The following is an 18,184-nucleotide window of genomic DNA, read 5'->3' as shown; positions in this document are numbered from 1 at the left end:
CTGCACTATGTAGGGAATAGGGTGCCATTAGGAACGCACATAGCGCAACAGATGACCCCGCCTGCAGTTTAGGGGCACAGAGCTGGTTAATTTCTAAAGGCAGGTTTCCTCATTACATTTAGCCCCTGCTAACTGCCTTTTCAACTCTTGATGTTCACCATTGTTACATGCATTAACCAGGCTAGTTTGATATGGATATGAACAATTGTTCTGAGAAACACTGTACAAATAGTACTTGAAATGATTCACAGTAGAAACACTATTCTGACAACCTCAATATTGTCAATTTGACTTTGAATTCCCAAAATATTGTTACTCCACTCTTAGTTTACACAGTCCACTGTTGTATGCATGATACAGTATATTGCCATCTTCATTGCAATGGCCTGATGTTCTTCAAAAAAATGAATGGAGATGATGTGGTGTGGGAAGGTTGCCAGGACATACTTTAACACAATCAGACCTGACCTATGCATTCTGCTCATGTGGAAAATTGATGTTTAGGTTTAGTTTTAAACTGGCTATTCAATTGTTTAAAAGTACTCATTATGATCATCTTCTGTGTTATCATATTAGCATTAAAACTGTGCAAGCTATCTGTAGTTGCTGACCAAAATGCAATACGCTACTCTGTGGCAAAGGGGTCTGAAAAGGTGGTAGACTGCAGATGAACTGCTACAACAGTGCCATCATCTGGCATTATATGTTCATTGCATCCTTCTGAATAAAATCCTGCCAACAGTTTTGCACTTTTGTTGGTGGAGTGCATTGGTCATCTGTAAATATGGGGGTGTGCGTTTTACTTAATTAGGTAGTTTACCATTGGAAACTTGTGATGTGACCTGACTGAACATTTAAATGAATGGAATCATAAGAATAACAACAAACATGTCAGAACCTTAATATAATTAAATTACATTCCTCATATATGAATGAAGTGGTATGTTGTATTCTCTTATCGTTAATGTGACAAAGGAGGTAATAACAAAGGCAAGGGCTTTTTCAATTAAAGATATTAAAATAACTAATTGAAAAGCACTTCCCTCCCACATAAGATTATATAAGTGATTCTGAGATAAATGTGGACAAAGTGACATATAACCAACAGTTTTCCCCCTAATGTTCCACAGAAAAAAAACTGGGTGTACAAACAGATTGTAATATTTTGTAACATAATCAGTGAACATTACATTATTGGTCTCCTGGGACCTCATTTATCATTCATGCGTAGGCACAAATCTGTGTGTAAACCATGCGTGGGATCATTTCCACGCAAAGTGCGAGATTTATCAATATGAACGTTGGCTTGAGAGTGTGCCATGACCATGTGTGTACACACAGTGCCAAGTGGTAGAATACGGGAACTGTTTGTCAAGCGTAGTATGGGGAAAATATATGTTGAAAATGTGTGAACCTGTGAGAGTAATCATGAAATCGTTTTTAAATGTAATCGTATTTCCATTTCCAAAACCCATTTTTATAGGATTTTTGCGAGGATTTAAAACGAACCTTAAAAAGGCATGCCATTCCGGTGCACATCCAAGTGCTATCCACCCTCGGGGTTTTGGCAACCGGTACTTTACAGCGGGAGCTTGCCAATTCGCATCTCACAGCCCTCGATGTGCCAATGTTTTGGATGCAATCATCAGCAAAATGAACAGTAACACATACCATTTCCATAAACCATCGCACAACAGGTCGCCGTCAACAGGGGTTTCTTTGCCATGATGCTATCAATGGCTTCCCAAATACGATCGGATCAATAGACGGCACCCACCACATCGTCATAAAATCACCATCACAAAACGAAATCAACTATGTGAACAGAAAATACTTTCTTTATGTGCAGGTTATGGGATGCGCACAAGACGCTGCTGAATGTTGTGGCAAGATGGCCAGGTGGAAAGCACGACTTGTTTATTGTGCAGAACAGCATTGTTGGCCTATATGTCGACAGAAGGGAGCTGTTGAGGATGGATGGCTTATTGGTGAGTGTTGCTTACTCAGTACCTATATTTTGCCATTGCTAAAGCAACTTGACTTGTCCTAATGGTCCTCTCTTTGTAGCTATGTTTTTATTTTTACTGGGCAAGCCACAACTGAGCAAGACAAATAAAACATTTTGGTTGTACTCACTCTCTGACACTAGCACCTCTATTTAATGTATTTTTTTTTCCTTCTTAGGTTTTTTGGGTGCGCTGTTGTATTTCATGGTATGGCGTCGTACAATCCCCACTGTTTAAATGGACCACGTGGTTAATTAGGGGCGTTTCGAAAATCAAACAGCTCAAGTCGTGCATGAGCACTGATGCTGGGAACAGTTGGTATTTGTTTATCAATGGTTATCTCCTACCCGTGTGCATATGACGCTCATAGGTTTGTTTGACAAATCACACTTTTTCTATGCATACGACAATTCTAAATTCCGTTCGGTAAGTGGTATGCTATGACAACATCTCTTAACCCCCAGACTATTAATTGAACCTGTCACCACTAATAAGACCATGTAGACTGCGTCTGACAAGATGCCAGATAGTGAGATTGGTTCAGGCCTTAGACACGGTCCGGCGCGCCATATGGCGTGTAATTTATCATGAGTTATACCCTACAGCAGTTCAAGCATATTGCTCCATCTAAACATTAGCGGACACGCAGCGACCATATTGGCAAAGGCCCTGGGCAAGCCAACGATAAACCACTAGTCCATTAGGTGGCATCTGAATCCCTGTCTGTCTGTACGAGCGCGCACACCCGGCCTGGCAGCACTGGGCGCCATGTTGAACCCACTCACCCATTTCTCTGAACTTGCTGGAACGGGGAACTGAAAGGCTAAGAAAAACGTTTTAATTAAAATTCTTCATGACAGTTCTCGAGAATGTTTAATTAAACGGCAATTCAGGTAATTTGTTAACATTTCTGTTGTAGGCCTAATAGGCTACGTGCTTCCATTCCACCCATAGATTGTTCAGAGATCCACCATTCCCTCCACCATCTGGTTATTGAGATAAGCTCCTGGGCATTGGCTTAATAGACGCCTGCCCCGTCGAATATTGAAGCAGCACCAGACCAGTGGTTTTCACACAACCACGCTTATGGACCAGCCAAGGTCGGAGGCAGAGGCCCGGGCCTATGAGGAATTAATTTCATTCATTAACATGACTGTAGAAAATCAAAACTCAAACTAAGAGCACCATTAAGATGTGCAATTGAATCATCATTGATATTCGAGTTGAATAGGCATACACCATTTTTTTTATTTTTTAGCTCATGCACTTTACCAAATAAGCTAGTATGCAACTCATGGCATCTGTCCATGCACTGATGTTGATGTACTGAGTGTTCTGGGCTATATGGTCCCGTGTTGTTTAGTAAGTAGCCTGTTTTGTCTCACTGCTGTATATTTGGGATGTTTTATACTTGACATCTACACCCCAATCTAAACATCTAAAATAATGTTACATCGCCGTCATTAATACCAGCGACACCAGTTTCCAAATACCCCGCAGAGCTAGAGCAGAGTCAACAAGGCGCTGTCCACTCACCTGGTGCTGAAACGGCCACCGGGCAGCACTGGAGTGACTGGACTCGTGAGTTTGTTCAAGGTCACTAATTGCATGACACCTTTGTGATCTGGCTCTGTAATATTAACCATTTTGTAAACATCCAACTTGTCTTACCAGGTAGCTGCTGAAGCCTAGATCTCAATTTTTTGTAGATAGGGGTAATTGTCATCGAGCATAGATAGCCTAATGTCATTCTGAATGTCATCATGCACCAATACAAATACTGCAAACTGAGTTCTAACATCTTAAGATGCGATTTTTTTTTAATAATCAAGGAATCAACCATCGAAAGACCAAATGGCCTATTCACAGAGCAACGTGAGAGAGCACTTCAAAATGACAGCTGCGCCTTCACAACAAAGGTAATTTGCTATGCAGGTCCGTCCATTCAATTCATTTCCTCCACACACCCGTCAGAACAGAGCGTAATTATCGTCTGCCCATTTCCCTCTCCCTCGGGAGTCTATTTTTCCTCCGTCACTGCTCAGATGTCAGTCCTGTGCTCCCTCTGGCCCCTCGCGCTACATACAATTATCCACGCGCTGCGCCTTATCTTCCGCTACATCCTCACCAGTGTCGAGCTCGAGCTGGGGGAGCGGTTGAGTGATGTCCAGAATATCTGATGTCTAACTAACACTATGAATCAGTTAACGAAATAACCAATTAATAAACCCCACACAAGCTCTGCAGAATAAGTGACTCCAGAGGAGATGCACAAGGAACAATGCATAATTGGTTCGACTTTGAGTGAGTGGGAGGACATTTCCTTTGTTGCACTAGGTTGATAAGCTCTGAAAATGGAGCCTTTTATATCTATAAGACTTTGAACTGAATGTCTCATCATCGCACATGGCACAAGGAAGTGTATGTGCATCTCAGTCTGACTCAGACAACAGCACCCATATGATTATTATGCAGGTTGACAATTAGAATATAGGCCTACACAGGTTTGCGCACCATTATAAGGGCTCAAATCAGCAGCCATGATGCGGATGGAACCTCAAAAAATCACATTGATTGGATCCCTGTCAAGTCAAGGGGTCCCCTGCTGTGTGCGCGCGCGTGTGCACCGGTGCGCATGCCAAGTCCTCCTCAACAGTGTGCGCGGTTGATCATCGCTCTCAGAGCTTGGAAGCAATTTGGGCAACCTTTGTAGCACAACTTGTAATCACATTTGTTTGTACAGGGGGAGAGAGCAACAAACGCAACAAATGCTGGACCAGACAGGTTGGTATTTATTATTCAGTTGAGCGGCCACTGGCCCCGCCCTGAGTGGGAGGACCAGGAGGACAGTGTAGACCACCACAAGACATAATTAATTGCCTTACTGAAACAAAGCCCATGTCGGGATGCTCCTGCAATCAATTAAATAGATATATCAAACCAATTGTGTTGCCTATTTGTTGCAACATTGTAAACATTTTGATGTGAAGTGTCACAATAATGAAAGGGAGGGCCATATGAATAAACTATTTAATAAACTAAAGAGAATGAAAATTACCCAAGAAGTCATAACGCGTGCATTTTTTTTCGGTTCTAATTGTAGGCTATAGCCATATGACCTAATGCATTTATAGCCTAACGCAAAATGGGTTCCCCAATGCAACGCTAAATGACATAAACATGGTTGGATGGTTGGAGGTCGTTTCAAAAATATTATTTATGCAGCACTAGAATAGCCTATACACTAAAATAAAATAAATAATTAATCACCCACAAATTGATGACAGACTGAGATTGAGACGGCGATAGAAGAAGAGGATTCAGCATAAATTCGAATATAAAATCAGAGTGGGCAGCCTATGTCTGGTCTGGTCGCAGCCAATGAGCAGGTGGTGTTTGGGTGCGATGAATAGAGTGAAGAGAGGGTTATTCTCCCTCCTACACCATGTGATGACGGCCAGACTGACTATAACACTGGAGCGATGGTTTTTAGTCACTTTCAACAGCAACAAAACGGCAACAGCATCACTGACGTAAAGCAACCACAAAAAGAACTGGAGCAGCACCGCGCTCAGAACAACGGGACTTTGACTTGGTCATCCAATATTGGGAACAAACACAGAGAATGGAAATAGACAGCATACTGAATGGAGTGAGGATGTCGACGGAATATGTCGCCTTGAGTCTTTGACTGTAATTTCTAGCAGTCGGGCACAGCATCTTTCTGATTCTGAATTGCAATGCATTCGGTAAGGAGAGTTATGACAGGAGTTGCTGCAGGGTGCCGCATTGCCTGACCGCTTGCAGGTAGCATAGTGTAATGCTTTTATGGTAATTGTAATGTTAGGTTATTTTGGGTGGGGATGGATGATAACGGTTGTCTCACAATTGTGTGTTTAGGCTTCCAACATAGCCACGTTAGAGATGCAATCGGTGACTGAACATAGGCTATTCATATACCTAATTGGGAAGTCAGCAACAGCCAGTATTGCGACTGATTTGAGAGCTATAAATGTCAACGTATGAAAAGAAAGTTGGAAACAGAAGTCAAATGTTAGATAGGTACAGGTGGAAACATAATGGCGCTGTCCAAAAAGTGAATGCAGCCTATGTTGCACCTTCTATCACAGGCCTACTCAGGAGGACCCAGGACGATATCTGAAGTCAGGCTTTGATTTTAGGGAACTGATTGAGAGGGTCCAATAGGCATATACGTGACGCATTCATTGTTGGAGGTTTTGGCTCCATCGACGGTAACATTTTACCTACCATTCAATATTGGCCGTGGAAGCAAGGACGATGGCTCACTTGCAAGCGGGCTTGTCTCCAGAAACCCTGGAGAAAGCCAAGGTGGAGTTAAAGGAGAACCCCGACACTCTACATCAGGACATTCAGGAGGTGAGGGACATGATCATCACCCGCCCAGACATTGGCTTTCTTAGGACAGAAGATGCTTTCATCCTGCGCTTTCTCCGAGCGCGGAAATTTAATCATTTCGAGTCGTTTCGCCTCTTGGCCCAGTATTTCGAATATCGTCAGCAAAATCTGGACATGTTTAAAAACCTCAAAGCAACCGACCCGGGAATCAAGCAAGCTCTCAAAGACGGATTTCCGGGGGTGCTGACCAACTTGGACAGATATGGCAGGAAAATACTGATTCTCTTTGCTGCTAACTGGGACCAGAGCAGGTAATGTCCGTCTGATATTTGGGAGCTGTCCTTTCAGAACTACTGTAACGACTTTCCCACAGATTTGTGGCATTGGCTTTGTTATAGCCTAGTCTCACGAATTGATTCGAAACATAAATTGAACTATTAACCAAAAGGCAAGCCCTGTCAGTGTCTCATTGATGTAGGCCAGGGCATGGGCATAGACTGGGCTGCATAGGTCAGTAAAAATGCTATTACCCCACTAGTGAATGAGGAATGTAAGTGTTGAACCAGATACAATCAAATTACGTTTCACCACATTACTTTAGAGATTTGAGTATGTGATTTATTTTACTTTTAGGGGCCCACTCATGGGATCTCCATAGTCACAATGAAAACACATTAGTAATTTCACACAATAGCAGGATGTGATAAACACACAAAAGGCCATCAGGAGTGCCTATTAACTTAATAACAGCACTCATACAAGTCATCTCTGCAATCTGAATCTCTGTGTATTACTCTCCTGAATGAAAAGGTTAAAGAGTCACATTATGTATTTACTGCCAAACAAGGGTATGCTGGTTACATTTCATTTTTACAGTTAACTATTTAACTGGGATTACAGTACTAGAATAGTCTCCTAATGCTTTTGCTGTCCTCTATAGGTATACATTTGTGGATATACTGCGATCTATTCTGTTGTCGCTGGAGTCCATGATAGAAGATCCAGAGCTACAGGTGAATGGATTTGTCCTGATCATCGACTGGAGCAACTTCACGTTCAAGCAAGCCTCCAAACTAACACCGAGTATGCTGAGACTGGCCATAGAAGGTCTACAGGTAATAGTCTCAACATTCTTATAAACCTTCTCTTTGCTGGGCTCCACATCACTCGGATTAAGTTCTTAGCTACTTTTGACACTAAACTCCATTTACTGAGATTACTCAGATGACTCCTAATTTAGAGGGGTTTGCTACATTTACTCATTTAATCAAGCCTAAAACAATAAAGGTCTTTAGGGATTTTGAATACACCAGACACTTGTCAGTCTTGCAGTGTGGAAGTGCAGATCTTTGTTGTTGTCATGGTCGGTTATAGAAATATAGCACTACTGCTACTAGTTTATATGGGGGCAACATTAGCGACAACTTTCTTATCATTCTCTTGGTAATGTGACAAACTCTTATAATGTAAAAGCACATCCACTCAATAATCACTCCTCTGTACTCTCAGAAATGACTTTACAATCAAAGACTTGCATAAGAAATTAATTACGACATTTCCATTTTGATTTCTGAGCCTATGATTGCAATCTTCAGCAGGTGATGCAGAGACTCAAATTTGAACAATATTCCTTTGACCCTGTTCAATATTTTCTAATGGAATACAGAAGACAAGGTCTCTGTCCAAGTGCATCCTTTGGGAGGTGGCCAACCAAATTATAAATATGATGTGTAGCCTAATAACAAAATGCATACAGCAATTGCGAATTACATTTTTGTCATTTAGCAGACACTCTTATCCAGAACGACTTATAGGAGCAATTAGGGTTAAGTGCCAAGCTCAAAGGCATAGAATGATTTTTCACCTAGTCGGCTCTGGGATTCGAACCAGCAACCTTTTGTTTATTGGCTCAATGCTCTTAACCGCTAGGCTATCTGCCAACCAATTCCTCTGTAGTCCATCATTCAAATTTCAATGTATGGAAAGTTAAGATAGACTAGTTTTATAGCTGTGTAGCCATGTAATATGTAGCCATGTAGAGCGTAGGCTGTTATCACCAGAAAGGTTCCTTGACTGAATATCAATGGAGGACCATGATGAGGCCATTGCACATTCCACTGCCTCTCCAGACACAGATTAGACTGTGAATAATTGATCACTGCTATTAGTATCTCAGCCTCCCAATGTGCCGCTATCAAATCATGCGGGAACACTGTTGTCATCCTTTGAATGGAAAATAAAATAAAACCCAACAGAAACATTGTACTAACTAATGGAATCAGCCACATAATCAACAGTTACTGGCTAAATGTTTCTCCCTGTCTGAGTCGGAGACGAAAAGCTCCAACTGAAACCCATTTCAATCTGAGCAGGTTTATATCTACACTACATAATATATGTTCATCAGCTCTACAATAGTAGATACTTCATAAGGTATATATGCTATTTATTATATGGTATGGTATCTTCAACTATTGATTTTCCACCTCAAGACACAAAATATGTTGTCCAGTGCCTGACCCTTGTACTCATAATGCTTCTCTCCAGTGTAATGGATAGTGGTGACATCCTATCTGTGAGCCCGCTTGACACTGAACACTGAGAGCATCTCAGGGTGTTGTGGCCCTCTGGTGGGTTGTGTAATGACATTGAAGGGCTCGTGTGTGCCAGCCCGCCTCATGATTCACTATGACTGTCATGAAGGGCCTGAGCTGCTAAAGAAATCACACACAAAGAAAAGCACATTCAAGACATCAACATTAGGTTTTCATCCTCAGCTGAGGTTAACACTCGTTGCCTCTATGGGTATTGATTTTTGAAATTGCCAAGACGTCAAGATGTTGTTCTTTTTTGTTGTGAAGGACATGTTATAGCTAATGATTTATCCATATTACATACCATTTGTACTTGCATCAGGTGCAGCTCACTGTTTGCTGCCCACCAGTGTGTTTGTGTGTGTCTTCCGGATCTCAGTTCAGCTTCTTTATCATTTCCTGTCAGTACATTTGTTAATGCACGTGGGTCGTGTGTTCAGAATAACATGATGAAATTCAACATTACTGACAACAATTACATTTTTTTTTTAACACTTCCACTGGCAACAATGAAAACACTCTGTTTACAGAATTTGAAAGAGATTATGGAAGATTCTGAAGCTTAACAGAAAAATGAAAATGAACCAAAAATCTGAACATACCCCATAAGGATATTTCAAAACGCATCTCCAACTGTGTCTGCTAAATAACTAAATTGTAATTGTCAATGTGTGATAATTCAGTTTCCTATTCCCAAACTGACAGTCACATCTATTGTTGTTGGAATAGCTAATACACAGAGCACAGCTCTAGTACAGATTTCATTGAGTATTGCAAAACAAAGAGAAAGAAATTAAGACTTGTTTAAAGTGTGGGTATTCTTGGCAAATCAATACCAAGAAAAACAAATGGTTGAAATGAGTAGAACACTCCATGCTGGCCTTGGTTTCCCCAAGCTATGCTTTGTTATCTTAGAGCCTCTGTTGTTTCCTCTTGCTCGCTCGCTCTCTCTCTCTCTCTCTCTCTCTCTCTCTCTCTCTCTCTCTCTCTCTCTCTCTCTCTCTCTCTCTCTCTCTCTCTCTCTCTCTCTCTCTCTGTCTGTCTTAGCCATGCCTTTGTCCCTCTTAGTCTAGAGAATAACCTGTGTTCGGCAGCCAATCACAAAAGACCAGTCTTCCCCATCCCATCCCACAAGTTTCCGTGGCAACCTGTCCAACCGCCATGCTATGTACTCTCCAGATGGACTGTGCTGCTAGATGAGAGAAACACACTTCTGCCATTCTCTCTCAGAGTGGGTGATGATGTGTGCATTGTTTCTGTGGGTTTAAGACAGATTGGGGGACAAATGTTTTACATTAACATAATTCTGCAGATGTAGGGCTGTAGTCAGTCCCTCTCTCCATATGGTCTGCTTCCCCATAATTATGTAATTTGGTGCAATGGTGTTAATTCACATCTTAAAAGGTGACAGCTTAAAACCCATTTAGCCAGGCTCAATCAATTAGTTATATATGATCAATAAATTATATATGAGTGCAACACATTTTCAAATGCTCTTACATTTTTAAATTTGAGCCATTTAGCAGACGCTCTTATACAGAGCAACTTACAAGAGCAATTAGGGTTAAGCTCCTTGCTCAAGGGCACATCGACAGATTTTCACCTTGTCGGCTCGGATTTGCACCAGCGACCTTTCGGTTACTGGCACAATGCTCTTAACCGCTAGGCTACCTGCCGCCTAATCTTCATCACTATTATTAATGATAGTGGGAAATCGTCAGTGAAATAATTGGAACTGCGAGAGGTTCATACTTGGAGCTATTTTTAGAGCTCATTTTTTTAGCACTCTATAAAGTATTCATATTGCATTGCCATTTTTTTCTAAGTGTATTGTGGTGAAAACTACATTTTGTTCATTCACAAAGGAATGTGTTTTTCCCCCTGCGTATGGCTAATAGACTTAATTCAGTAGCAGCAGATAATGCCGTGCTGTGCTTTGAGGACAGTGGCTGTAGCTATACAGTATATGATGTTCTGTCTGAGGCTTGGGAGAAGGAAAGTCTACTTTTGTGAAGAGGTGTAGAATAAATATGATTTATGGCTTTATCCTTTAGAATTAAAGTGCTAGATAATTTGATGGAATAGTTATTTTTTTGCTGTGCGTTAACTTGGGCTTTGCCTGAGCTTGGTGTGCCCTTGAGAGTGGTTCAATTGATTGAAAGCTGTCTATGTCTATGTCTCTGTCTATGTCTTTTCCCTTTGTTATCTAACATCTAATCCCTGAGATTGTATATCTATTAGATGCCCAGTCAATTTCTCACCCATCAATACTCTTCTACATACTGTAGATACACATTGTATATACACTACATGACCAAAAGTATGTGAACACCTGCTCGTCAAACATCTCACGCCAAAATCATCTGCATTTGTGTGGAGTTGGTCCCCCCTTTGTTGCTACAACAGCCACCACTCTTCTGTGAAGTCTTTACACTAGATGTTAGAACATTGCTGCTGGGACTTGCTTCCATTCAGCCACAAGAGCATTAGTAAGGTTGGACATTGATGTTTGGCGATTGGGCCTGGATCGCAGTCGCCATTCCAAATCATCCCAAAGGTGTTCGATGGGGTTGAAGTCAGGGCCAGTCAAGTTATTCCACACCGATTTCGACAAACCATTTTTTATGGACCTCCCTTTATGCACGGGGGCATTTTCATGCATTTTCATGCCTTCCCCAAACTGTTGTCACAAAGTTAGAAGCACAGAATCATCTAGAATGTCATTATATGCTTCGCGTTAAGATTTCCCTCCTCTGGAACTAAGGGGCCTAGTCCTCCACCAAACTTTACAGTTGGCACTATGCATCCAGGCAGTTAGTGTTCTCCTGGCTTACCGTCGTACTGCAAGACGGTGAAGTGTGATTCATTACTCCAAAGAACACGTTTTCACTGCTCCAGAGTCCAATTGTGGCGAGCTTTACACCACTCCAGCCGACGCTTGGCATTGCATATGGGGATCTTAGGCTTGTGTGCGGCTGCTCGGACATGGAAACCCATTTCATGAAGTTCCCTATGAAGAGTTATTGACGTTGCTTCCAGAGGCAGTTTGGAACTCGGTAGTGAGTGTTGCAACCAAGAACAGACAATTTTTACGGGATACACACTCCAGCACTCGGCGGTCCCGTTCTGTGAGCTTGTGGGGCCTAGCACTTTGCGGCTGAGCCGTTGTTTCTTCTACACATTTCCACTTCACAATAACAGCACTTACAGTTGACTGGGGCAGCTCTATCAGGGCAGAAATTTGACGAACTGACTTATTGGAAAGGTGGCATCCTATGAAGGCTCTTCAGTAAGGCCATTCTACTGCCAATGTTTCTCTATGGAGATTGCATGGCGGTGTACTCGATTTTATACACCTGTGAGCAACGGGTGTGGCTGAAATAGCCGGATCACTAATTTGAAGGGGTGTCCACATACTTTTGTATATATAGTGTATGTGTCAGGGTTAGGGTCAATTCAGGATGTACACTGAAATTCCAATTCCAATGATCCTCAATGATTTTCAGTGGGGAAAAATGTGAATTTTCGTTTACTTTCTGAATTGACGGGAATGGAAATAGAATTGACCCCAACCCCGTTATGTAGTAATGCAGGGAGAAAACCCTATTCCCAGACAGATACTTCTTACAATCCACTGAGCAAAACATTTTGGTCAGTATTCTTAGTCAACTCAGTGTTACTGTATTGTTTGGATGCAAACTATGATTCATGCATAGATAATGATGTCATTACAGGTGGATGAAATAGCGCTTGAGCTTTGAAGGGATTATACAGTGTTTTTCCTTTTCTACTTGTGGTGAAAACTCCAGTAGAAGAACACTGATCAGATCCTAATGCCATTCTATTAATAACTTAATGAGCTATGATATATTCCCATCGATTGCATGTTTTATTAAGCCCACCCACAGGATGGATGAATTGAAAGCAGCAAACCACTCGACATGGTTCTCTAAGCTTGCCGATAACGCAGTGGACTTGCTCCATTGTATTCAAATTGTATTTATGAATTTAGTCCTAAACTCGAACCTTTTCAATGTGTTTATCGCCAAAGTATACCCAAAAGATGTGAAATATGGATTTGACCTTCCCTCAGTTGTGTCTGGACTTTTATCAAGGGCAAGTCTGTATAATATTTATAGATTCGACCTGTTAACACATTTCGAGTGATTCAGAAGAACAGAGCCTTTCCTCAATGAGAGGTCAGGGATTATGCTGTGCTGTGCTCAATAGTGCAGTATGCACATGTAACAAGTTCAACCAAAGTGCTCAATCCATCTCGCTGTCTGACTGGGAGTCTCCCATCTGAATGTTCAGCTCCACTGCCTCGTATCCCACAGCCCTGTACAGGGGACTCTCAGCTGGCTGAGGAATCAGCAGCAGACATACAGTATTTTGGACCGAGGGGCAGAGGAAAACCAATTGTTAGTTTGCTTGCCTCAGATTCCGATTCCGCTTGGCACTCTGGAGTTGTAATGTTGTTTCTCCTGCAGAAGAACTGTGCTGGTCTGGTCTATAACAGAATGTGGTTTTGCCAATAAGTGTAGCTTCATTCCTCACAATGAACTTTTCCCCAACTTTTTCATTTTACTTTTTCCCAAATAAAGCAGGCCGGATCTGGCAGGTGCAGATAAAGTGTCTCCTGTGGTGCCTACGTTATTGACGTGACCTATCGTTTGTGACTGTCTCTCTTCTCTCTCCTTTCTCCTCTCTCTATTTCCATGGCTACGTATTAACCCAGGGTCTGTCTCTTCAAAGAAAGCAGAGAATGTTCAATGGCTTTATGTCATTTTCAGTTTTCACTTAATGTAGCTCTCAATCAAAGCCTTCCCCAGATAGCCTACTACAGAGTGCTGTGGGCCTGTTTATATAGTAGTCTGCTGTTAAAGTAGTGCATATGAAGAGGCCTGATTCCAGTAAAGGCATAGCCGTTGGAAGTAGTGGTGCTGAGGGTGCTGCAGCACCCCCTGAAAAATCATAATAATAAAATATATATATACTGCTCAAAAAAATAAAGGGAACACTTAAACAACACAATGTAACTCCAAGTCAATCACACTTCTGTGAAATCAAACTGTCCACTTAGGAAGCAACACTGATTGACAATAAATTTCACATGCTGTTGTGCAAATGGAATAGACAACAGGTGGAAATTATAGGCAATTAGCAAGACACCCCCAATAAAGGAGTGGTTCTGCAGGTGGTGACCACAGACCACTTCTCAGTTCCTATGCTTCCTGGCTGATGTTTTGGTCACTTTTGAATGCTGGCGGTGCTTTCACTCTAGTGGTAGCATGAGACGGAGTCTACAACCCACACAAGTGGCTCAGGTAGTGCAGCTCATCCAGGATGGCACATCAATGCGAGCTGTGGCTGTCAGCGTAGTGTCCAGAGTATGGAGGCGCTACCAGGAGACAGGCCAGTACATCAGGAGACGTGGAGGAGGCCTTAGGAGGGCAACAACCCAGCAGCAGGACCGCTACCTCCGCCTTTGTGCAAGGAGGAGCAGGAGAAGCACTGCCAGAGCCCTGCAAAATGACCTCCAGCAGGCTACAAATGTGCATGTGTCTGCTCAAAAGGTCAGAAACAGACTCCATGAGGGTGGTATGTGGGCCCGACATCCACAGGTGGGGGTTGTGCTTACAGCCCAACACCGTGCAGGACATTTGGCATTTGCCAGACAACACCAAGATTGGCAAATTCGCCACTGGCGCCCTGTGCTCTTCACAGATGAAAGCAGGTTCACACTGAGCACATGTGACAGACGTGACAGAGTCTGGAGACGCCGTGGAGAACGTTCTGCTGCCTGCAACATCCTCCAGCATGACCGGTTTGGCGGTGGGTCAGTCATGGTGTGGGGTGGCATTTCTTTGGGGGGGCCGCACAGCCCTCCATGTGCTCGCCAGAGGTAGCCTGACTGCCATTAGGTACCGAGATGAGATCCTCAGACCCCTTGTGAGACCATATGCTGGTGCGGTTGGCCCTGGGTTCCTCCTAATGCAAGACAATGCTAGACCTCATGTGGCTGGAGTGTGTTAGCAGTTCCTGCAAGAGGAAGGCATTGATGCTATGGACTGGCCCGCACGTTCCCCAGACCTGAATGCAATTGAGCACATCTGGGACATCATGCCTCGCTCCATCCACCAACGCCACGTTGCACCACAGACTGTCCAGGAGTTGGCGGATGCTTTAGTCCAGGTCTGGGAGGAGATCCCTCAGGAGACCATCCGCCACCTCATCAGGAGCATGCCCAGGCGTTGTAGGGAGGTCATACAGGCACGTGGAGGCCACACACACTACTGAGCCTCGTTTTGACTTGTTTTAAGGACATTACATCAAAGTTGGATCAGCCTGTAGTGTGGTTTTCCACTTTAATTTTGAGTGTGACTCCAAATCCAGACCCCATGGGTTGATAAATTGGATTTCCATTGATTATTTTTGTGTGATTTTGTTGTCAGCACATTCAACTATGTAAAGAAAAAAGTATTTAATAAGATTATTTCCATTCATTCAGATCTAGGATGTGTTATTTTAGTGTTCCCTTTATTTTTTTGAGCAGTGTATATATATAAATGGGGGAAAAAATATTAAAATCCACAAAAGTGGGCCTTTAACTTCTATGGGCTACGTGGGACGCTAGCGTCCCACCCGCGGGACACAGCCAGTGAAATATCAGGGCGGCAAATTCAAAAACAACAAAATGTCATAATTCAACTTTCTCAAACATACAACTATTTTACACCATTTTAAAGATACACTTCTCCTTGATGTAAACACATTGTCCGATTTCAAAAAGGCTTTACAGCGAAAGCAAAACATTAGATTATGTTAGGAGAGTACATAGACAAAAATATTCACACAGCCATTTTCTAAGTAAGGACGTGTCAATAAACCCCAAACCACAGCTAAATGAAGCACTAATCTTTGACGATCTTCATCAGATGACACTCCTAGGACATTATGTTACACAATACATGTATGTTTTGTTCGATAAAGTTCATATTTATATCCAAAAACAGCATTTTACATTGGCGCGTGATGTTCAGAAAATGTATTCCCACCAAAACCTCCGGTGAATGTGCACATCAATTTACAAAAATACTCATCATAAATGTTGACAAAATATATAACAATTATTTCAAGAATTATAGATAGACTACTCCTGGATGCAACCACTGTGTCAGATTTTAAAATAGCTTTACGAAGAAAGCACATTTTTCAATATTCTGAGTACATAGCTCGCCATCACAGAAAGCTATACAGACACCCGCCAAGTTCGGGGCAACCTAAACTCAGAATTAGTATTATAAATATGCTCTTACCTTTGCTGATCTTCGTCAGAATGCACTCCCAGGACTGCTACTTCCACAAGAAATGTTGTTTTTGTTCAAAATAATCCATATTTATGTCCAAATACCTCTGTTTTGTTCGTGAGTTCAGAGTACTATCCAAAGGCATAACGCGCGAGCGCGGTACCAGAGACAAAAAGTCAAAATGTTCCATTACCGTACTTAGAAGCATGTCAAACGCTGTTTAAAATCAATCTTTATGGTATTTTTAACGTAAAATTGCGATAATATTCCAACCGGACAATAGCGTATTCATTCAAGGAGAAAAAGAAGGAACGGCGCACTCGTGGGATCGAGCATATCCAATCCCTTTGTTGCCAGGCAGTCCACTCAGTAACTGAGCTCCTATTATCTGCCCAGTGACAGGAGAATACTGAAACAACTTTCTGAAGGCTTTTGACAGCCAATGGAAGCCTTAGGAAGTGCAACGTAACCCCACAGATACTGTAGTTTCGAAAGGGACTAGAAAGAAGAACTACAATTCTCAGATCCTCCACTTCCTGGTTGACTTTTTCTCAGGTTTTTGCCTGCCATATGAGTTATGTTATACTCACAGACACCATTCAAACAGTTTTAGAAACTTCAGAGTGTTTTCTATCCAAATCTACTAATAATATACATATTCTAGTTTCTGGGCCAGAGTAGTAACCTGTTTAAATTGGGAACGTTTTTCATCCGGCCATGAAAATACTGCCCCCTAGCCCAGACAGGTTAATAGTGCTGTAATAGCGGACCAATATAGCGTCTGTTGCATGGGCCAAAATATTTTTTAAGCGCCCTCTCCCTTGAAAATAAACAATAATAAAACGCAACATCCCCACCCCCAAACTACTTCCAGTGGCTGTAAGTAAAGGGATATAACAAAGTAGCATCTTCACTTCAGGTTACATTTTCTTTTTGAAAAGGACTCCACTAAATTGATGTTTTCTTTTTTCATTTTCACAGCAGGATTAATTCACTCCATCCTTTATCAATGACTCCTGAAAAGAGCAGAGCTGAATTTAGAGAGCTTGTCAAGCCAATCTCTCACAACTTCCACCGAAGTCGGTCCCTCTCCTTGTTCGGGCAACGTTCGGCAGTCGACGTCACCGGTCTTCTAGCCATTGCCTCTCCACCTTTCATTTTCCATTTGTTTTGTCTTGTTTTCCCGCACACCTGGTTCGCATTCCCTCATCAGACTAAATGTATATTACCCTCTGTTTCCCCCATGTCTGTGTGTGGAATTGTTCTTTGTGTAGGGTGTTACGCTACAGGCTGGCTTGCGCTAGGTTTGTTTCAAACCTACGTTTGTTTGTTTTGTTTAATCCTGTTCATGTCACTGTGGTTGTGCTTTGTGCTGCCTTGCCTGTGCCTTTGGGCCAGGGTGTATATTAAAGTTCTCCTATTATCACCCATCTCTGCTCTCCTGCGCCTGACTTCCCGGCAACCAGTCACTCACCCCGTTACACAATCCTATGAAAAGAAAAATGAATCCAGGAAAAGATGGGCTCATCAGCTTTACAAAAAATAATGTGAAAACATGAGAGCCGCATTCCAGAATGTTCAACATCAACAGTAGTGGAAAAAGCACAGATTGACAATTCAAATAATCAGATTTACATATTATAGGCTATAACTTTTAGTACACCATCTCATCTCTTGGGTTTGCATGCATATACCCCTTTGTCATGTTTACGAATCAGTTGCCAAATTCATTCCAGACCATGAAGCTCAAATTCAAATGAGATTCATTCAAAATGGGGATAGTGCATTCACTGTTGCAATCGGGCTAATCAGCATTTTCTGGTTGACAAATCACATGTCATCAGTGTATACCATTGAGTCCTTGTGGAACAACACATTCTGGGATTTTGCCAGTATG

General features: G+C 42.2%; 1 protein-coding gene across 1 annotated transcript in view; it reads left to right on the top strand.

Annotated features, from left to right (window-relative positions):
* Nucleotides 1-5,354: 5,354 nt before the first annotated feature.
* Nucleotides 5,355-18,184, top strand: part of LOC106571370 (clavesin-2) — a 30,122-nt gene continuing 17,292 nt past the window's right edge. The window contains exons 1-2 of the mRNA XM_014144385.3: nt 5,355-6,694; nt 7,324-7,498. Coding sequence (XP_013999860.1) covers nt 6,306-6,694; nt 7,324-7,498 — 564 coding nt within the window. The 5' untranslated portion in view covers nt 5,355-6,305. The remainder of the gene's footprint in view (nt 6,695-7,323; nt 7,499-18,184) is intronic.

This window comes from Salmo salar, chromosome 15 (genome assembly GCF_965601325.2).
Source record: "Salmo salar chromosome 15, fSalSal1, whole genome shotgun sequence".
Lineage (NCBI taxonomy): Eukaryota > Metazoa > Chordata > Actinopteri > Salmoniformes > Salmonidae > Salmo > Salmo salar.
Note: the sequence above shows the minus strand (reverse complement) of the source record. Positions and strands in the feature narration are given on the sequence as shown.